This window comes from Cyprinodon variegatus, unplaced genomic scaffold (genome assembly GCF_000732505.1).
Source record: "Cyprinodon variegatus isolate N-32 unplaced genomic scaffold, C_variegatus-1.0 Scaffold202, whole genome shotgun sequence".
Lineage (NCBI taxonomy): Eukaryota > Metazoa > Chordata > Actinopteri > Cyprinodontiformes > Cyprinodontidae > Cyprinodon > Cyprinodon variegatus.
The window spans coordinates 1,118,960-1,141,372 of NW_015150655.1; the positions used below are offsets into that span (position 1 = coordinate 1,118,960).

The 22,413-nt window shown below is 39.7% G+C and overlaps 1 protein-coding gene across 1 annotated transcript in view; it reads right to left on the minus strand.

The window, feature by feature from the left end:
- Positions 1–22,031, minus strand: part of LOC107087986 (RNA-binding protein Musashi homolog 1-like) — a 37,726-nt gene extending 15,695 nt beyond the window's left edge. Inside the window, exons 1-6 of the mRNA XM_015379866.1 lie at positions 21,882–22,031; positions 21,321–21,361; positions 20,606–20,687; positions 18,822–18,906; positions 6,574–6,615; positions 6,138–6,230 (exon numbers count right to left, since the gene is read on the minus strand). Of these exons, the coding sequence (XP_015235352.1) occupies positions 6,138–6,230; positions 6,574–6,615; positions 18,822–18,906; positions 20,606–20,687; positions 21,321–21,361; positions 21,882–21,946 (408 nt within the window). The 5' untranslated portion in view covers positions 21,947–22,031. The remainder of the gene's footprint in view (positions 1–6,137; positions 6,231–6,573; positions 6,616–18,821; positions 18,907–20,605; positions 20,688–21,320; positions 21,362–21,881) is intronic.
- Between the last annotated feature and the right edge of the window lie 382 nt (positions 22,032–22,413).

The window sequence follows — 22,413 nt, forward strand, 5'->3', positions numbered from 1 at the left end:
ACCCCCACGCTCTCCTCCTCCCTCCCTTCGCTTGTCCTTCCCTCGGCAGGAAAGTTTTCAGCTTCTGCTTGAGCTCCGGCAGCATAAGGAGGAACAGAGAAGCAACCGAGGAAACCAAACTTTTGAGGCTCTGTGAATCTGTGGCCCGGCCCGGACACGTGCCGACTATGACCACACGGCTATTTCCATTTGTCAACATCAGGTGAAACTCAAACCGGTGTAACATGAGCGGCAGAGGCCTCTGGATGATCCAGCCGTCCAATTTCAGACACTTATATCACATGAAAAACAAGACACGCTTGCTTTCAGGTGGATGAGCACGCACACCATCAAGGTTGCTCCAACAACCTCACTATCTTTCTCTCACACACACACACACACACACACACCAAGCTCCTCCCAACCTCTATCTCTGCCCTTCATTCAGGTTTTATCCTCCCCCTCCTCTCATCTCTCATATCTTCCGCCCTTCCGGTTGTCCAAACTCAATGACACAGCAGAGAGCAGTGGGGACTGAGTAGAAAGCTGCATGCTAACTATGCAGGCAAATGTTTGGAATCTGAAAACAGGCTTATCAATCCAAGTTTAAATCTATTTCTTACATTTAACATTTTTGATAGGATGTGAAATCTCTTTTTTTAAGTTAAGGGTGCAGTTTGGGGTTTGGTAAGCTTTGATTTGTTTTATATATATATATATTTATGTATATATTAAAATGTGCTTGTTTATTACACTTATAAATTAAAAAAATAGTTTTTATTTCTGTCATTAAATACATAAACACAAAAAGTTAAGTGTGTATAAGAAGTGTTTTCACAAGTATTCCTGTTCAAGTGGGGGTCTGCTTGCATCTGTCGTGTGTTCGGGTAAAAGGTCTGTCCTAACCAAGCTCAACCCTGTCCGAAGGGCAAAAAAGAAAAGAAAAAGACAGAATATAAAAGAAAAAGTGGGGAGCAGCGGCCTAGTGGTTAGGGCTTGAAATCCTGAGGTTGTGAGTTGAAAACCCACTACCAAAGACTGTCATTCTGGATCAACGGACACTGCTCCCGGGGTGCCGCAAATGGCAGCCCACTGCTCCCCAAGGGGAAGGGTTAAATGCAGAGAGTGAACGATGCAAGCTGAAAAGCAAGGAAAATATAAAAAAGGACTAAGAAATTAAGAAAGAGACATAAAATTCAGAACAAAGATGAATAAAAAAAGGTTTTGAGATTGTTTCTCTTTAGCAGCGTTCTGTCATCACTTCAACCTCCGACTAATAGAAAACTCTGTAGTCCATGGGTAACTAACAGAACAGTTAGCCTTAGGGTTGGCATTAGCAAGATCTATTCTGAATTAAATAGCTAAACGTGCCAAATTTTAGGTAGTTGCCTATTAATAAAATACATTAAAATCAAAGGTAAAAGATCTACAGATATGCTAGTTTACTTTGGGCAAACGTCTGGAGGTGAGTTCACCATTCATACATGTGCAACTTCAGAAGATGGGCAATTTTATTTCAGTTCCTACATCACTCTACTCCGTCTTCATACAATTGTCATTTCTAAAGATAAATCAGAATCAGCTAAAACTCTTATAGCAGTAAGGAGCTTCAGAAATATTAGAAATTACCCATAAATTTAGGATCTGTTTATCTCTTCTCACCAGCAAACCTAGACCTGCTGTTGGCGTTCGCCATATCTGTTCTAAAAGAGATGGCTCACAAATTCCACTCTTTACTTCTTTGTTATATTGAAAAAATAAATCTATTCTAATGTGCAAAAATGCTTTTATGCCTTCATGCTTTTGTGCCTTCAGGTAAGGATTTCAAGGCATCTTACCGCTCAGTAATGTGGGGAGGCCCTGAACTTTTCTGGACTTTTCTAATATTTTATTTCTACCTCTCTTTGAATATTGTTCTTAAAAATAAATTAAAGATTGCTTTAACCTTTACTAGTAAGTTCAACATTTACGCTATCTGGATTCTGGAATACACCCATGAAATGATGGGGATCTCGCACACTGCTAGTCTTGCAATTAGCATGAGCAACTTAAAGATATGGCCAAGAAAAGTTAGGCTTCAGAGCTCTACTGTTTATATAATATACATCAAATACAAATAGTGATACCCTGATGTGTAAAAATGCAATCGTGATTTAGGTAAGGCTCTGCAGCCACGTAATCATGTTGCATGAGCTCTGAATATTACTACCAAAGCCTATAATAAAGTCGTTCTCACGATGTCCGCTTCCCAGGGTGCTGTAAAACTATCTGATGCCATAGCAGTGGGAGTCTGAGATCGGTACAATCACCAGTTATTCTAGATAGTTAAAAAGTGAAGGTCATATTCTCAAGTTCTGGCTTCTCAGACGAACAGAAACAAGTGTCAGCCGAGATGCCGATCAGCCTTTCGAGCGCAGGCTTAAAAATACTCATTTCTATACGTTTCTATTGAAGCGTACGGCTATTGTCTGAAGAACAAGTGTTTGCTGACAAGTCCATTAAACTTTTCTGTGAGATTATGAAAGGTGGCATTCACATTTTTCCCCCGCTGTCTCTTCACATCTCCCTCTTTGGGTTTTTTTTTCACTCTGGCTCTCCGGCCATCTCTTTCTAAACAGGCCAGCAGACAAAGTGTTCAGTCAAGCCTTCTAATCGCCTGCTCACATGGGTGAGCGGAGTCCCAACTTTATTCTCCCGTCTGCCACAACCGTGCTGCATTTTTCATCTTATCCACTTTTTGGTCGACACTCTAATGCATCCACTCATTTTTTTTGTTTGTTTTTTTTTTTGTAAAAAAAAAAAAAAAGCTGGACGGGAGGTTTGGGATGAAATCAGGTTTCCTTTTTGGTAACCTAGTTTCAGGTATGCAGAGTTGGTGAGGCGAGGATAGGGAGGTATAAAAACAGGGAATCCCTGGCTTTGGCAGAACTGGCTATACGATCAAAGGATCTGAAATGCTAATTGTAGCATGGTCTGTTAATACCAGTTTTAAACACGTCTGGGATGTCGATAAGTTCTGCTTCTAGCCTTGGTCAGAAAAGGACTGTTTTTGGCTTAGGGGGCTTACAACACCTCTACCTCAGGATTCAGATGTGTTTCTCAAACAAACATGCCTGGTGCAGCGTTTCTTTGGCCTGGAAAAATTCACCAACAGGGGCCCAGATTTGTTCAGTTAGAAAACCTGCATAAACAGACAACTCCAACTCCTAAGGTTTTGGTTAAAAACGCCCGAAAGGTCGACATGACTTTGCTTTAGAAGTAATGCTGCAAAATAAATAAACCCCAGAGCGTATCAAAGAGTGGCGTAAAATGCATAGTGCATTCAGTGTTTTTCCTGCGAGGCGGAGCCAAGGGATAAAAAAATAAACAGGACAGTGGGCTCTGTAACATCTAAACCTGCACCTTGTAGCCAGGCTCAGATAATAAACAAGAAATACCTCCTGCTCAGCGGGAATGCACTGTGGGATTGCTGCTATCCATGATACAGCTCTGGTCTCACGTGTCCAAATAGTCCAAATATTCCTTCGTCCTGCGGAGGGAGTGTTGTCTTAGATATGAGTGTGTGTAATCACCGAGGAGAACTGATTCAGCACACAGCCGCAAACTGCCATTTTAGAAAAGCTCATCCATGTCAGCACGGCCTACCTGAATGGGGGAGATGGTCACACGTGGAATCTGTATCCACGACTAATAATTAAGGCGTTTAAATTTTAACCAGCACCTGAAATGTGGTAATAGCGCAGGCATGAGTCAGAGGCCAACGGAGTGGGGGAGAGAAAGAGAGAGCTAGAAAAAGCCCAGCCAGACACAAGACAGAAGGAGTTTCACGCTGTTAATTTCTTCCAACCCATTAGGCCAACAACCTAAAGCGGTGCTCATTTTCAGACTGTCCTGCTCACCGACAGCAGCACAAGCACACACTTAATGTTTGTGACAACTTGATCAGCGCCTATGAGCCCCACTGTCTGTCTGTATTTCCACAAATGTATGCAAGCTCGCCTCCCTCTGCAGCCATGACGATGACACTGTCACACTTTCATGCGGGTGCACGCGCATCTTTCCATTCATGCAAATGCACACTTCTCACTTTTCCTTTTTTTCATTCTCTCTCTCTGTTTTGGGAGGGTGGGCAAAAACACACTGGATTACAGCGGGACAATAGGCGAAGGCAGGTCACCACAGCAACAAGCAGAGAGGGGCAGGAGCAGGGGCTCTTTATGTGGAACGGGATGGTGTCTGAAGTACTGATTTTGGGGAAGAAGGCGGGGGAGGATATTCCAGCAGTTGCGTTTGATAAGTTAATAAAACTCAACGCAACTCCAAATGTAAGGCATTATGGATAGCTTTCATGTATTTTTGTCCCATTAGTGAGTAATGTTTTTTCCCCTTTAACAATCACTTGTGCTCCATCTCAGCACCCCTCCCTTTTCTCTGCCCTTCAACCTTCCCCAAGATCCCCTCCCTCTGTCTCCATGGGGGGGCAACTCCTTCCCTTTCAATCCCCATGCCATCTCCCTCTTCTATTCACCGCCCGCTCTCTTGCTCCTTCCACCCTCTCCCCCGGCCACTCATCTATCTCCACAGCATGGGCTGCTTTTTCTTTTCTTTTTTTTTTTTTTTTTTACCAAATTTCATTCAAAGCAGCCACAGAAGGACAAACTCAGAGGCTGAACAAAAACCCAGCTATTTGATTGGAAATGAGCAAATAAAAAGTAAACAAATGAGAGAAAGGAAGGCATAGAGTTAGGAAAGTGAAGAGATTAGCAAAGCTACTGATGAATGCAGAGTCACTTTTAATGTCACCTCGCTTGTATCAGTTTTTCTTTTTACTTTTTAAAAGAAGAACAACCATTTAGAGGAGAAATAGCTATTAGTAGCTGGAAATATTGCATTGGGATTCCTGCCCAGTGGCCCTTTCCATCTGTAGGGAGAACCTTCACATCTGAAATGCACACAGAAAACCTGCAGTCTACCTCAGGGAAATTCATTTAACAACAGCTAAAAACTGACACACTTATTCAAACATCGACCCTGAGACTTCAAGACATCGTGCAAAAAAAAAAACAACTAGAGCCTAGAAACAAAACTAGAAAGCAGAAAAAGGCAGCCAAATAGATTAGAAATAAAATAAAATGTACCATGAACCTATATATTCAAACCACAAATATCTTTATGTTCAATGTTTATAATAAATATGGTTTAGTTCTAAACCTAATTTGTGAATCATATATGGTTGGCCTAATAAACAAATTAAAAACAGGCATAAAAGACTGAAAATAAACATTAAAAAAATAAAAGCAGTAGACATGAATGGCCATACAACATAGAGAGTATTCAGTGTAAAGATGGAGGCAATCCATTCCACAATCTGGGGGCCACACTTCTAGAGTATTTTAAAGATTTTAAAATTTGTTTTTGGAAAGATTAAGACAGACTGGGGCCTAAAGAGCTAAGGACAGGATTTCTAAATATAAAGTCTTAAATGTAAAGAGATTAAAACAACCCTCTTTTTCATGTCTGGAATTTGCTAATTAGCAGAATATAATGTCAACTTGTGCTTCACAGAACACAAATCCCCTTTCCTTACATGTGAAGAAACTTTAATCACCACTAGCAACTGCAAAGTTCAGCCAAAACGCATGAATTTAAAGGGAAAGATTAACAGATTTTATGTCTCACTATCACTGCTAGGAGTTTTTCTTTTCTCTTGTTTTATCATAATTTTATAAGATAATTTCATTTCATTTCACAAAGGGACTTTGAATCAACAGATCATGTCATAAATATATCCAATGATTTCTATTAAATTAGTTATATAACTTTTAGGCTTAAAAAAAAGAAAAAGAAAATGAGACTCTAGGTTTCATTTTGGTCCCAATCATGGCAACCTTCTCTGCATACTCAGCCATTGCATGCAAGTTTATGCAAATCTTCGTTACTTAGCCCCGTCAACGTCATTGGGCTTTGGAAAAGTCATAAGTCATTGACTGCTGGTTTATTTTGTTTACAGCCTGTTTTGTTTTTTTTATGCAGAGGCTACAGAGACTTTTTAGAAAAGAGTTAAAGAGCTGAGAAAATGTGATAAGGTGAGTTTATTGGAATGAAAATAGGAGTCATATCTAGTGCCATTCAGATGTTTGACAGCAATAGAAACTCACCTTCCCAAACTGATCGAAGTATTGCTTTACATCCTCGATGGTTGTGTTGACCGAAAGCCCTCCAACAAAGATCTTCTTTGTTCGGGTGACAAGCTAGAAACACAATCGGAATGACAAAATGACTTTTATGAGATGCAGAGACTTTCTTTGAAAGGACATTAATTTAGTAAAGTAAGGTTTATATTTAAACACTATTTTAAAAGTTTAATGTGTTCTTAGATGTTCATCAGATGAGAAATGTCCAAAATGTATTTATAAGGGAACCAGTTAGTTAAACATGTCTCTGTTCATTTCAGGAGGTCAGGGAGTCATGGTGTCAGATCTTTTCTGGTTATGTGCCTGACTTTTATCCCAGCCAACCAGGGTTTAGGGATATATTACATCATCATCAAGCTGTTTATTATTCTGGGGTGGGGTGCGATGGGAGGAGACTCACCTTAGGCTGAGCCCTGCGAGGAAAGGCCACCTTTGGGTCGATCTGCAGGGGAGAGATTTAAGCCCGGTTATAAAAGCTGGGAGAGAATACATAAAATTAAAGATTGATGGATTATTTTAAAACACGAAGAAAAAAAAGGGAAACCCCTCCTGGGTTTGCTGTTTTTATGGGCCGTTTCATTTATGTTAAAGATTAATTACATCCTTTAGAGATCCACCTCACACTGAGTTACAGCTCAGGCAACTTCACAACAAATGAAAAGGATTTAATGAGCTGCATTAAAAAATACATCCTGACCTAGAAGATTTGTCCCTGCTTAAAGGACATCATCTTTTGCACTTAAGATAAAAAAAAACATATTGAAATATCAGGGGAAAATAATAATTTATGTAACCAAACCTATCAGACCTCATGTGAAAAGATACTCTGATGATTATCTAATATTTTCTGGAAGCTAAAAGTAGAATTTCACAACTTGAACGCTGGTCTTATCTGCTGCCAGAACTAAACAATAAAACAGGACCTATCTAACAACATGAAGTAGGCTAAAAGATTAAAGCAACTCCTCACATCCCACGCTAAAAAAAAAAAAAAGGTTAAAGAACAAAGTCAGTGTAAAGTGAACCTCACCTGGAGTCTGCTCAGATCACAAAAAACTCCTAAACTTCATTCATCGCAAGTATTATCTGTCCCAGATAAGTTTTCAAAACAAAGTAACCAACTAGTCTGTCGCTTATATACCAGAAAAAAAGACGGTCTCTAAGCATTAGGGGGCGGTATTTCAGAAATGCAGCATCTTGGTAACATCTTAACGCTCTCAGGCTCAAATTAAGTTGTAGTTGCAGGAACAATCTGATATTTGGAGATAATGATCATGAGAGGTAGTAATACACAATTCAGACTTTTTTTTTGAGAGAGACCTTCACATGCAATAAATTCTGGGATGTTGCAGATTTGCAACAGTGGCATGGAGTGGTAAATTAACACTGAAGACTGAATCTGATATGAATGTTAACTTAATTTGAATGTCACAAACAAAAAATTAAGAAAACAAAATTCGAAAAAAAAAGTTCTCTCACAAAATTAGAGACAACTTTTTCTCAAACTTTTTCTCCACCAACATCTCAAAACCTCTCGAGAAGGCCGTTTCTGTTAAAATGTTGCTCAAAATATTGGCAAACTAGTAGCTAAAGCATGTAGCATCCATTTGTACCTGTTTGGGCACAGGTTGTGAATCCACAACATTGAAATCTAGATGCCTCTGGCGAAAAACCCAGAGGAAATAAAATCTACTAATTGCCATGTGTCATATCTATACACATTCATGATTCATCTTATGTAATATTGATTTCAAAATAATAGAAATTGGTAGAGATACTTAATTGGTGCTTAGAAAATCTGTTTCAGTGACACCAAGGACTCAGCTATGTTGAAAGTGAGTTAGCAGTGCTATCTGGTGAGCTGGAGAGAAACTGTTTGTTGCAAATGCACAACTAAGTCCTTCTGTTGTACTTCTGAGTAACAAAAGCTCTTAAAATATGGATGTGGAGTAATTAGCTAAGTAGGATTTAGCTGTTGCAAATCTGCAACATTTGCCTGGAGAGGGTTAATATTTTGGAGGTCTGGGGTAGGTTGGATGCTCAACAATCTAGACAACCTGTCATAATTGATGAAACCATTATTTCTGCTCATGACCAGAAAATGCTAAAGGAGAATAATTAAGCCTTCCTTCAATTCATGACCTTAATCTGAAACACTCTGGTTGTGCAGCAGGACAGAGTCCTAATGCCTAAAAGAAAATATAATGCTGTAGTGGCCTAGTCAAAGTTACTTGCCTTTCTTCCAACTAAGATTCATTGACATGACCTTAAGCAGGCTGAATTAAAAGGGAAAAAAATGTAGAAAATTTAAGAATGAAAACAATTGTGTGGACAAGAGTGGACCAAATTCCTCCAGAGCCGTGTGATAAAACAAACTGCTTCTTCTGTCGTCTGTTAAACGTCGGCTGTTGTTTCTCAGCGTGGCCCAAATCATCGCTATATTTAGCTATATTTATTCCTCACAGCATCAAGTTGTTTTGGATATCCCTTAGCTCTCCTGTTCAGAGAGGTCGTCTTTCATATCAACATTTGTTTCATATCTAAAAAGGGTCAAAGAGGCAAAAACAGAAGAAATCCTTACAGAGGGGAATAAATCTTCAAAGCATAGCAAAGCATCAACAACATAACACAAGAAATGCAAACTATAATGTAGCATACTGTTTGAGCTTAGACTCAGACCACTATACAAACCTCAATTCACAAAGTTCCCAACTCTTTCTGCTCTATATTCTGGTCAGGAGCAAAGAACTCTTGCTGTGGTAACTATAACCCAAATTAGTCAAAACAAACAAGCTTTTAAATCTGACTACTTGGAGAGCTAAACTCCAGAAATAGAACGTATGCTAATCTGTGAATATGTATAGTAAACCCTTGTTTATGCAAGCCCCCACAAATCCAAACCCAGCAGCCAAACAAACAGTCAACGGGAACAAATTAGTCAGTGAGACGACAATTCATACTCTCTGAATTTTCTCCTGGACCCGTCCAGCCACAAAACTAGACAAAGCGGAGCGGTCTAAAAATCTAAAATGAGCATTTAATATTCTGACTACATTTAAGATGGATGTGTTTGGGTTTTTTTGTTTTTTTTTTCCTCTAAGTCTCACAAATCCTGACAACCACCATTTTGGATTAGTCAGATTTGACTGTATCAAGAGTTCCCAGCCCCCCCAAATGGAATGCCTCAGCAGTGGTCAAGGTTGCGGATAAAATTAGAAATAAATGAGCTTTGAATGAGCTGGCATTTTGATAATGTTAAATATGCAAAGCCCAGCCTGGTATTTTATATATTTGCATGGAATTGTGTGTTATTCTCACTCAGGCCAGCTGAGAGAGATGATTTTAGGTCACAGGACCCTGTAGTGTATTATAGTCTTAGGCTTTCCATCTATGTTGCAATAATTGGATCTGTAAAGCAAAGCCTCTTGTGTCTCGCACGGTCGCTATTAGGTGTATTGAATTGCAACTGGCAACGATAGAGAGTCTGTCAAATAGCCAAAAATAATTAAATATAAAGCGGACAATATACGCATTATTAAATAGGTTCCTCATTCAGTGTTTTTAAAAAGAACCTTTCATCTCTTTACAGTGATAATTGCCCGCTTCTGATGGCAAATACATCCTTTGAGGGCCTTTAAGTGCCTCAGATTTCCACCACTCTGAGAGCACAGTGCTGTGTAACTAAGATGCAGCTGCAGCGCCCTTGAAAGGGATTGCAGAAGGACTTTGCACCTTGAAGTGGGACGCAAAGATGAGAGGAGTCATGTCACCTCCAGCTGGTCTGAGCACAAAGAGGAAGGTGACAGGGACTTGCGAGGCCGACGGCGACAAACGGCAGCACAACGCAGCGAGGTCACGCAAAAAAAGGCAACAAAGCAGTTTTTATAGTATCTGTGATTAATGTAACATCATAGATCTGTGTGATAAGGAGATTGAAATTAATACCACTTTCTGTCCTTAAACAGGATACTTAATCAGTACAGTGCGCAGCACAGAGCAATACAGACAGCTTTTTCCTTTTAAACAAAAAAAAAAAATGGTTACCAGAATGGAACAAATGTGAAAAGACAACCATGCTTCTATATATTTTTTTTTTGGTGCAAAGTCGGGGGGAATGTTCTTGGCTTTTCTGGCTGACCTGGAAGTGACTTCTAAGCCGCTGGTGTTGAAAACAGCCCACCTGCTTTTAAACGGTCAGACATGACCAGAAGAGTGAAGCCGCCTGAGGCCATTAAGAGGCAGAGACACTGACACACCGCAAGCTGGCAGCGATCAGGCGCTGAATCACATTTGACACAAAACTGAAGTCACAAAAACTTGCTTAAATAAATAAATAAACAAGAACAGGGGCGAATGACGCTCGTTTTGCATCATCTTGTGATTTCTTGTAATCATGTCTGCGTTTGTCAAATGCCTGGATCAGCTTTGAAACCAAATTTGTTTTACTGATTGAAATCATATGCAGCAAATGTTACAACACATTCAACCAGGTTTTATTTGAAAGGGGGAAAAAAACAACATAAAAATTCCTGGTTATTAAACACATCAGGGCTTAAAACTAGTTTTTTGTTGCTGAATGCATCCATATTAGCAAACAACACATTGTTTCAATGGCTCACAACGCTTTGGAAACCATTGTTTTTTTCTAAGTCATTACTACAAGAAAAAGGTCCTGCAGCATTTTTAATATCTATCCCAAATCTTTATATATCTACAAAAATTAGGCCGTTTGGAAACTCAAAGCTTGTTACTAAAGGTTTTTCATCCAAAAAGATTTTTTCTGAAACATGAACAGAAAATTGAATGTGGTGCAGAACAAAAATATAATATTTATTTAAAATACATATAAATAATTACTTTAAATAATTTTTGATGGGTCTAAAATATGTAAATACTGACTTCTAGTTATGATGCCAAAATAAGGACGAAAAGATTCTGCACCAGTAGGAATACTGCGCTGAAGTTATGCCAAGACGGAGTTTAGGTGCTGCCAGATTTTAATACTTCTGTATTATACCTGAGAAATCGCTTTCCTAATAGAAAAAAATAAAAGATTTAAAGGCCAGCTTAGGGAGGCAAAAGCAATTCGTGCAAAAGCAAAATGAGGCTTGCAAAAGTAGCGGACGGAGAAGGCAAATGTTTCATATTATAAACCTGCTGGAAAATTGTACGAAAAGGGCGGACGACTGCAAGATCGCCCCCTACTGACCGGGAAGCTTTATAATTGTAGCTATAACTTTTAAATCTTTTTTGACAATCAGCAAAGCGCAAAACCTTAAAACTCGCAGGTGTTGTTGAGAAGCAAGCAAGTTTTTAATAAACGAAGCGCCCTTAAAGATAATCATAAGATTGAAGAGATTTAAGAAAGGTATACAACTTTAAAATAATAGACAATAATCATTATTTTTTATATTATATCTTGCAATAGTCAAACACTTCATTTCTCACTTCTGCCCTTTAGGTGGCAACAATACAGTTAAAGTGAGTTTACAGCCACATAAGAGGAAAGAAAGAATTGCTGTTAGCTTGCAGATCGATACATGCAAGCTAGAAATAAGCACTTTTCTAATCAAAAACAATAAATTAGTACAACCATGTGACCAAAACCTCAGTCATTGCAACCACAAAACCAGCTTAAGTCGGAGGTGGCTGGACTTTCTCTCATTTGTATGTACAACAACTGATGTTCAACTCTTCAATCAATTATTTTGCATACAAATATTCTGATTAATAAAGAAAACTCGTCTTCTAACATGTATGTATATCTTACATAGTTGTTGCTTACGGTTAGTGCACAGGAAGTCGAATTATAATCACACTTTTTTGGTAAAATCCCGCAGCCATTCCTCAAAGATGGCCTCAGTATAATGTAGCCAAAGAGTAAGTAACCAAAGATATATGGGGTCATATTTAGAGGAAACTTTACACCCTTTGACTGAACCTTATTAGCAAATAACAGAAAATGTTAATGTCTAGCAAGTTGTTCTGTTAATTCTTTTGACAACTCTGATTCAATCACAGAACATACTGGAACATTACATGTTAGACATATTGATGTAAAGTATCTACTTATTCTGCAATAAAAGAACTTGTTAAAAAAAAAAGGAAAGCTCATGCTATTGTCCATCTTTACCTTTTGAGGTACATAGGTTGGTCAGATTTGTTTAGGAATCCTAGAAGACTAGATAAGATATTTTTTTTATTCTTTCTGTTAGGGTTTTATCTGTAGATTCCACCCATAACCAGAGGTTTTTACCATTCTGATTGTTGTCAGTAACTCAAAGAGAGGTAGCTCTGTAAGCTTGGTGTTTTTGTCGATCATTTCACGCATTTCTTTGTCAAGGTTTTATCCTTTTATTTATTTTCAATTTGTTTAAAAAGTTAAACCCAAAAAAAGCATTCGAAAACATGATCAGTGCGTCAGATCTTAACAGAATGAGCACAAAATCTCTAAAATCGTTGCTTGAAAGAAAGAAAACTCATAAACTGGCTAAATAGAAACCCAAGAAAGGCAAAAAAATAAATAAATAAGGATAAAATCGGTATCAGCCATTAAAAGCCTTACGGATGTTCATCTACATATATCAAATGTAGAAATACATCAATATTATTTCACCAACACCTCAAAACTTTTTACTACTGCAGGTTCTCTAACAAACACCCTTAATGATGGCTACCAACTACACTAGGTTAGACCTGAAGCAACATCGGTAACAATGCTACTACAGCTACTATCATGCCATGCTGTTAAAAAGTAATCATTCCACTTGAGCGGAAAAACAGAATATATATCTAAGATGTAATTTCTACATCTGGCTCTTCTCTGAGGGAGACAAAAAATAAATGAAAACTAAAGCATCTATCAGAGTGGCGGAATAGCCTCAAGGAAGACAGAAAGACCACAAAGCAAAAAAAGGGGGGAAAAGAAAGACGTAGCCAGGTCACTGTTTTCAACACTCAGGAATAACTCTTCAGAGGCTCAATGTGCGACGAGAAGCAGTCAGACTTGTGAAAATGAAGATACTAATAAAAAAGAAAGTAACAGGAAGGGAAAAAAAGGTTGGCCTTCTGAGCCTGACAGAGAAGAGTTACAACCGAGTGTTCGTGAAATGGTCTGACTAACATCCTGCTGCATGACATCCAACCTCCGCTCAATCTAAGCAGCAAAGTGACAGCAGAGCCTAAATTATGATTTTTTTTTTCTTTTTTTAGTGGTTTAGCTTTGAAACACTACGCTAATCTACGACAAATAGTCACCTCGCTTGGCGCTGAGCGTCCACCAGCGTAACAAACTGGAAAACAAAAAAATATATAAAGGAAATAATGTCAAAAAAAATAGATGGAGGTAGATGGATAACAGAAAGAGGAAGTTGAGGAGGAGAAAAAACACAGGACAGAGAGAAATAGAGAGAGGAGGTATCTGGAAAAAAAACATTCAGCCCATGAGAAAGAGGGCCTGTCCAGCGTAGCGGTGCAGCGGGGCCATCCCAGCAGGCAGCCCCCCTGATTTCATTAATTAACAGGACAAAGAGTACAAAACAGATGGACCCGCAGAGAAACTGGGGCTCCTGAGTGACCCTCCATACATACATCCCCACATGAATATCCACAGTGTAACAAACGTAACAATATCACATGCATGTTCCTCCAATCAAACAAACAGGAACACAGACTTAAGCAGCTAATGACGATGTCCCTCTTCCAAACACACCGGCCAACTTGCCAACTAAATGGCAAACAGCCACACTGATGAAAAAGGCACGACGGGACACCAAATTATGGCGGCACAATCAATATAGGCTAAGCAAAAAGCTATAAACACAAGAGGAGACAAAGAGGACTTGGCATGTCAATGAGTGAGAGAAGGACACTTGGTTTGGGTCGGGGCCAGCAGGGTCAACCTGCACAGATGAACAATGGAGCGGTAATTAGTTAACGAAGCACACTAATGAGCCCCGGCGACCCGAGCCTATCCCTAACCCCCTAACCCTGCTAACCAGGCTGGGTGCGGTGGGGCTGCATGTGGGCAGAAGTCTGAGCCCACCTTAAGAGCAGGTCTGATCTAAATCCGAGTATGAACCTTAAAAGGCCAATCCAGTTTGCTTCCTTCAATCCGATTAGTTGTTTTTCAGATCCATACTAATTACAGCACAGGAGCTGAGCCTCCCCCCCCTCCTCCTTTCCTATCTCTTCCAACCCCCCAGCTCCAGTTTTGTCCATGTCAGCATTAACAGCTAATCTTCCAGTGGAAGGGCCACTGCTAACATCTAAGCTCTGGTAACCAGGTGTTGGAACAGTAACCTGAACAAAAGGGCTTAAACGCTCTTTCAGAACATTTTAGATAAAAATCTGAAACTATGATTTCTCTAAATGGGATTCATAAAAAAATATAACAATCTAAAACATATGTTTATTCTAGGGTTACTTGATTTTAAAACTGTTCGTTTATTTCAGTATTTAGATTGGGTTTTCCTGTTCCTCTTTGATGTATGACCTGCCAGATTTTGCTTCAACTAAGGGATTTTGTTTCTTATTGTTGTTTTGATATCTTTAATGAGAGGAAATAGTAAATTGAGGCTTTTCATCCTTAAACCTGCCAATCACAAGAACTGATTGGTGCACCTCTATTCATAAAATTATATATTAGGACAATGCTCTCTAATGGAATAACAGCATGAAGCCATCACACATGAGGTTGCAAAAAGCCTCGTCAATCAATCACTTATAAATAAAGAAAAAAGAAAAAGAACCACTGGGTTTACGGGTAACTGGAACCAGAGATGCTTGTTTTTCTGGGAACATCTGCTCCCTTCTCCTCCTAATCCTATAACTAGTTTCAATGAAGCATCTCGTGGAGAAAAACAAAACACCATACCAGCGATGCCCCCTCCGCATCCAAAAGAACACAACTGCACACCACAGGCCCGAGGCAATACTTTGCCCCCGACAGGAAATCTAACCTCCAACCAAAAACAGCAGCCTCAATAGACCTCTCTCTCTCTCTCTCTGAAAAACAATCAGCAACCTTGTGTGGATTCAAAATGATCTGCTGTAATTTCACCTGTGACTTTTCAGCGTTTTAAGGAATGATTAAAAGCAAAGCAGGACGTAACAGTATTGTGAATGTTTAATAATGTTTTTAACCAGTGGCATGGACCTTGCTCTATCTAATGTAGTTTCCCTCCCACTCTGTGTGTTCTGCTGCTCTGTTAAACAGCGTCCCTTGGTTCTGCCTTTGCCCCTTTGTGGTATTTGCCAGCCAACCCGAGGGGCAAAAACACCTGAGCGTCGAATATTCTTCCTCATTCCCTTGAGTCACGTCTGTCTCCAATCTGACGTATAACTACAGGGCCAGGAGTGTTGCAGAAAAAGTAGCACAGGGATTTAAGCTACACTTGAACTTTATGTCCATCGATACAGATCGATAATTTTTTATATGGGCTTACTGGAAGCCGTGACTGAGAGAACATATAAACCCCTGCAGATGGATTTTACAAATACAGTCTGAACAGACAAATATCAACATTCTCAACCCTAACTAGAAAAAAAAAGGAAAAAAAAACAGACCAGAAGCAACCTGAGATGGTATGGTGCACTGGACGCCTTTATGCAAACAAATGTTTAGTTGGGGACAATTTTAGACGTGCACTCTATTGTTCACTAGTGATAAACTTCACTGTGCTTCTGTTAGTCGCTGGAGTAAAATTAAGTAAAAAGTCTCCTCAGAAAAATGTATATAAATACCAATAAATTCCTCAAGTGATTCAGACACCCCCTCTGTAATTGACATTTATTCATTCCTTGCACTGTTTTTGCACATCACTATCACTTTACTTGGATTTAGCTATACATATTCATATATATATATATATATATATATATATATATATGAACTCTGTATCTGGAGCATGTAACAAAAGTAATTTCCCTCTGGAATAATTAAAGTATTTCTGATTCTGATAACATAGCCCACCTGGCTTTATTCAAACCAATAATAATAATCTAAAATCATTTATGAAAGTTCACATCTCAATATTTATACATCCTCATGTTGTTGTTTTTACAGATATAGAGTAAACACATGTATACAGGTTATTCTTTTCTCTTTTCCTGCTCTTTATAGTTACAGCTGTTTTCTCTGGCAGGACTGTTTTTCCAGGTTGCTAGCCTGCAGTCTGCTGCTTTACACACAACTGTAGTTTGACTTGCTTTCCTTTGATTTTTTCTCTGTAACCCTCTTTTTTTTATTACTGATAAGTTTTAAAAAAAACACTTTTACAAACATTTGTTACTAATTTTTGGATTGCATTCAGGATTCCTATCTGTTCCCTATTCAACACTTTCCTATTTTAATTTTGGTTCCTTTCAGTTCAAGCTGAATTTATTTTGAAATTATTTTATTTAAAAAACACATTAAAAATAAGCACTTAAATTCTATTATTAATTTTCATACATTTTAAACAGATACTTTGGTAATTTGGTACAATATACGCATCATTTATGATGCATGGTATCAGTGACATCTGTAAATGTTGTTTTGTTGTTGAATATTACATTGATATTTACCATCACCTTAAACTCAATCAGTTTTTCAATTATATTTCCTCTAGTGTGAGTTTTAGCATTTCAGCCACTAATAGATGGGCATAAAAGAGCAGGTAGACTTATATCTGATAATCACGATGTTGTTAAATATTTCTTAAACCTCCTCTGGACTTTATAATGAAAATGAATGCAAACAAGTGGTAAATTAAGAGAAAATGTAGAATTTACCATTTTAGAAATATGTTTAATTTTATCTATAAACAGCTTAAAGTTCATCTGCATTAACTGCCATTGTCTTTACTATGGTTATTGGACGCCCAACATCATTCCAAGGGCCACAGAGGGCCCACAATCCACGCATTTGATCTAAATAAGGCGATTAATGGACATTTTTGAGTTATTTTGATGCAGGGAAAGCTGTAGCCAAATTGCAATTAATCATAGAGTAAACTTTTAACATATGTTAACATATAAGGACAAAAATGGGTGAAACTAAATTCATGACACCATTTTTTTCTTATTTAGATTCCTGTTTTTTTCTGTTGGAAATCACATCCTGTTGGTTGATGTGTTTAAAAATAAAAACATTGTGAGATTTAAATAGATTGGTGGAAAAAAATCCCACCTTTTCATTATTCTACCTCCTTATAAGAGCCCATCAAAGATGAAATCATAAGATTTGGATCTCAGCTGTGCTGCAGAATCTCCAGTTTTTAACTTTTCATATCGCTACATCCCTGCAAAGTATTTTGGTTTATAACAGAGCAACATCTAATCCCCACCAGCGACCTGCCAAGCTGAGCTTCCAAAATCACACACAGGGTTCTGACTTTCAGGAGCTTGAGCAGCACCTCATTTTAAGAGGTAATATGACTCACTGAGTAACTCTTTGCAGTTGCTCAGGGCCTATTTGAAGCGAACACAGCAACAGGCATGTTGTAATAAATCTAATAACGGCTGTAAAGACAAAAAAAAATCAAATATTTGTAAGTTGCAGCTCAGAAATAATGAGACGTATAAAAAGTGAAAGTCTGGCATGACTTGACATTATCTCTGTGTGTCAGAGCTTTGCCGCCCGACTGAGTCCAGCGCCTTAAGTTAATGCAAAATAGCTGAGAAGTTGTTATGGAGACATGAATCCCATTGGGTTATGCTGTTACAGCACCGTCTCCAGAGGCTGGCGTCACCCCCAGCAACAGACTTGCTCCAACAACTGCACCCAGGTCTACCTTTTCTCCACCCCTGGGTTCCGCTGCCATTCTGTGCCACCATTTTTCCCTCTCAAATGATCCTATTGTGAAGCCGCTGGTGTGTGTGTATGTGTGAGTTCAAGCTGACGAAGACACACCCTGTCCCCAGTCCCACACCCAATCTACATGACCAAGACAGCCACATTCACACCTTCATGGGTATTCAAATCTCAGTCAGCAGCTTGGAGTCACACCAGAAACAAGCCGCTGGGATTCACACGTCCTCTCTTGCCTTTTTTTGCCTTATATTTATTAATAAAACCAAACACAAGCATGACCTCTTTCTGGCAAAGCGTCTGTCCCATTTACCTACATTTGAATTCTAATGTTGCAGGAGTGAAGGATGGGATTTTTTTTTTTTTTAAATAGAAACTTTCCAATCAGAGCAGCCTCGTATCTCAATCGTTACTTCAATATTTAAATGAAGACTCACAGGCTGAACGGGAACTGGTTTTCAATCCGACACTAACAACCTTCTCTTCTTAAACTCAGCTGAAACAACTCCTGGGAGCTCTGTGCCATGCATAAAACCTGTGAGGGGTGTTAGCAGGGGCTCCTGCTACCCCATTCAGGTCCCCCAGGTAACCATGGCAATGAAGACCAAGAAAGAACGCTTTCATGTTGGCGCCCTGAACCGGGATTTGGAGGGGGGAAATGAGCAGACAGGAGAAGCAGAAGGAGGAGGAGGGTGGCTGCTCCAAAAAACACACTCCTGAACTTTACAAGCTATACAGTGGAAGGCAAAGTGCACAAAGAGGCAGGAAGAAGAATAAAAAAAAAAAATAAAAAAAAACATGCTGGTAGAAAAAAGTTATCCAACCATTAAGCACAAAAAAAAAAAAAAAAAACTTACCGTTTTAGAATCCAATTCATGTCTGTTTTGCGCCAAAACCTTTTCCACGCCGGCCTGATCCGCGTATGTAACGAAGCCAAAGCCCCTGCATGAGGAAAGAAATGAAATAAAATCACACATTAAGCCATCTCTGCTGGAGAGGCTCAGTGGTTTCTCCTAAGATCCTAAGAGGGGGGTCTATATGCACAACTTTTTACAAACTCAAAACAGAGGAGTAACTCCTTAACTTGCAGAAACAATAAATCCCACTCCTTCTAAAATTATTATTTAGATACATAAAATCTAGAACAGACACCTCAAAATATGGTGATAAATTCTGCAGAGAATGATGTTTTTCTTGAGTCCTGATTTTGTGACTGTAGAAATCTCATTCGGGGGGGGGGGAGTGCAGAGTGTTTTCAGCTGCTGCTCATGTTTATGAATCACCCCCCACCATTAAAGCTTAAAAACATTTTTTTCCCTCAGCTTTCAACATTAGCAAGACTTAAGTTGGACCTCTTTTTTTTAAATTGCTTTTATTGCCTTGTTAAAATCCTCTCTTGTTCTTTTAAAGTATGCTTTCTAGTTTGCAGCTACAGTTATGTTCGGTACTTTGTTTCAGCTCCGGTTGTTTTAACGCACTTTATTAAGTTACATTTAAGTATATTTAGGTTGATACAGGTTGCTCTTGTGAAAAAGAAACAGAAATGTAAGAAATATCATCATGGTTTTTATGTATTTAAAGATTCTTTTACCACAAACCAAGACCTTAAGAGAATTGGCACATCTCTGAATTTTAAGAGCTAGTAGAATATAATGCTTAAGCCTTTCAGCTCTTTATATGGTACCCCAATTATTACCTGCTGCTAGTAGAATACATACAGTCAGCCATTGAAGGTCGACCTTCAGATGAATGTTTTTGAGAGAAAACCGGGTGATATCTGTGTCTTTAGCCTCACTGACAAAAACATCTGCTCCATCGGAAGAAAAGTAACCCCAGAGCATGATACTGCCTCCACCATACTCCACAGAGGGCACAGTTTTCCTTTTGATTATCTAGCTGTACCTTAAAATGTTATTTTCAGTTTGAATCACAAACATATGAAGAGAATAGCAGATCATTGTCGGAATTAAAGCTAAAAGCAAACTTCACTGTTACAGGTGGCCTCCAGGCAGCGTCCCAAACCATGTTCCATCTTATGTTTTTAATACATTCTGGAGAAACATTAGATTATGTCATAATTAATCAATATTTTAGCTAGGATTGCTATTAGCAATAATTTAATCGAATGATTATTTTAGTAATTGATTAATCTACCGATTATTATCTAACTAATTGAATAATCTAAAGAGATTCATCTTTCTACATAAGAAAGGCTTATTTAAACAATTTGTATTGCAAATTTTAAATTAATTGTATATGGAAAAAACACAAGAGCACAAGCTGCTAGTCGCATACCAAGTGCACCTACTTTAACTTTAAAATCCAATGTTGTGCCTTCTTAAAGAAATATTTCCAAATAAGCCAATTTGTCTTAAAAAAACAAGCAAAATCACTTCCTTCTTGAAGCCAGCTGACCTGTAGTGTGCAGCAACAGGCTGATTTTACAGCTTCTATTAAATTCTTTCAAACAGAACAAATATACCTAATTCTGTTATTGTTTTCATATGAAGGCATGGTCACCATCTGATTAACCCCGTTTGAAAGTTTCTAGGGGCGCCCCTGGAGACTATGCGTGGAAAGCAGACCATGAGGCATCCAGTGATAGGACGGCGGGGCGCACACGCCTCCTTTCCTCTCTTACCTCGACCGCTTGGTAACGGGATCCCGCATCACCATGCACTCCTTCACCTCGCCAAATTTGCAGAAGTATTCCCTCAAGCCCTCTGCAGAAGACAGGACAAGAAAACTGTTCAATAAACTCCACACACACACACACACACATGTGTTGCTGGGGTGGCCGGAGAGAAACAATGGGGTGGACCACGTTGTGTTTGTGTCCCTCCAGACCTCCCAGATTACAACGAGGGCCACAAAAAAAAGCAAAAATACAAGATTGCAGGTTTAGAGTAGCAGCATCTGTGGGATAATAACACGGCTAACTAGAATAAAGTGCATGCATGTTTGTTTCCTAGAATAAATGCAACGTTTAGGGGGGGTGGAAAGTAGGAGGCGCACAACTTCAGCTTTGACTCTAAATAATCAATAACTTTATTTATGCGTGTATTTATCTGAATAGAGCCCCTCTTCTCTGTTATTACATGCGTAAAAGAGCGCACATGCGGGAAGAGAAAAAAGGAGGAGGGGGGAGCAGACAAGTCTGGTTGAATGTGTGCGCGATTTCCACGGTTAATCTCCTGCGTCTCTGCAAGTCTTAAATCCTAAGAGCTGATCCTCAGCGAGCTGCAGCCTCCTTTTTTTATTTCATCATAGTGTTTAACTTGAGGGAAGCTACTGTGCGCTCATAGAGATGGAGGATTCATCCAGACGGTGGTAAAGTAGAGTGCGGGACAGCTCACCTTGTGTTGTCTGCCAACTCAGACCCCCGATGAACATTTTGCTGAATGAGAGAAAAACACAAGAAGGAGTCAAAACACAACAGAGCACATTTAGGGTGGAAATCTGGAGGATTTTTTGGGTTTGTTTGTCTTTTTTCTTTCTGTGAAATCAGTAAAGTAAAGAAGAAAGCATCGGCCATGTTGCGAAGTCACCCATCGGCCAGCCGGGCCGTTATAATCCCCTAGAGGAGGAGGGAGAGATAATAATAATAATAAAATAAAATAAAAAAGGAGATGATGGAGAAGTTGCGGGGAGGCTATTTGGAGGAACGGTAAATAAACAAACAAGGAGGATGAGGAGGAAGGAGAGGGAGGCAGGCGGAAAGAAGCGGTGCGTCTGCGTCTCCTCCGGTGCGCGGATCCATTCAGAGAGAGACGCGCGCGCACGCGCTCAAGCAGCGTGCTCGTCTTTTGTCTCGGCGCGGAACTCCACTAAAGTCCAAGGTGAACTCAAAAAATAAAAAACGGCTCCAAAATAAAAGAAGAAAAGAAAGCGAAGGGGCTTCGGAGCGGCTCGTTTACCAGGGGTCGTGGGGGGAGTTATCCGTGCCGGACGACAGGCTGCTCTGGCTCCCTTCCGTATCCATTCTGCTCTCCCTGCTGCTGTGGTTCCCGCACTGCTGAGGCGAGGAGAGGCAGTGAGGCTTCCACCGCTGCTGCTGCTCCACACTCAGGGGCGGAGGAGGAGGAGAGAGGGGCAGCAGCGGTGGGGGTGGGGGGGAGGATGGATAGGGGAGGGCTGAGCGAGGAAAACACATGAAGGCAGGCGCTCTGAGGGAGAGACTCCGCCCCCATCCCCTACCTCTGCTGTTCGCCTTGCCTTGCCTTGCCCTCCTCCTCCCCTTCCTCTGCCCTTCCCTGCTGCACATTGGCTGGCTGTGTTCATGCTGCCACTGGCGCTCTCTCTGTAGTGTTTCCCCGCCGTTCCTGTCATTGGCTGATCACAGCAGCATGGTCCATTAAAAACTATTGAGTGGAGCTGGATCCACTGTGTCCTCTGCCTGTTTGGTAACCTGGGAGCCAGTGGCATCACAACAGCATACGTATGCAGGAA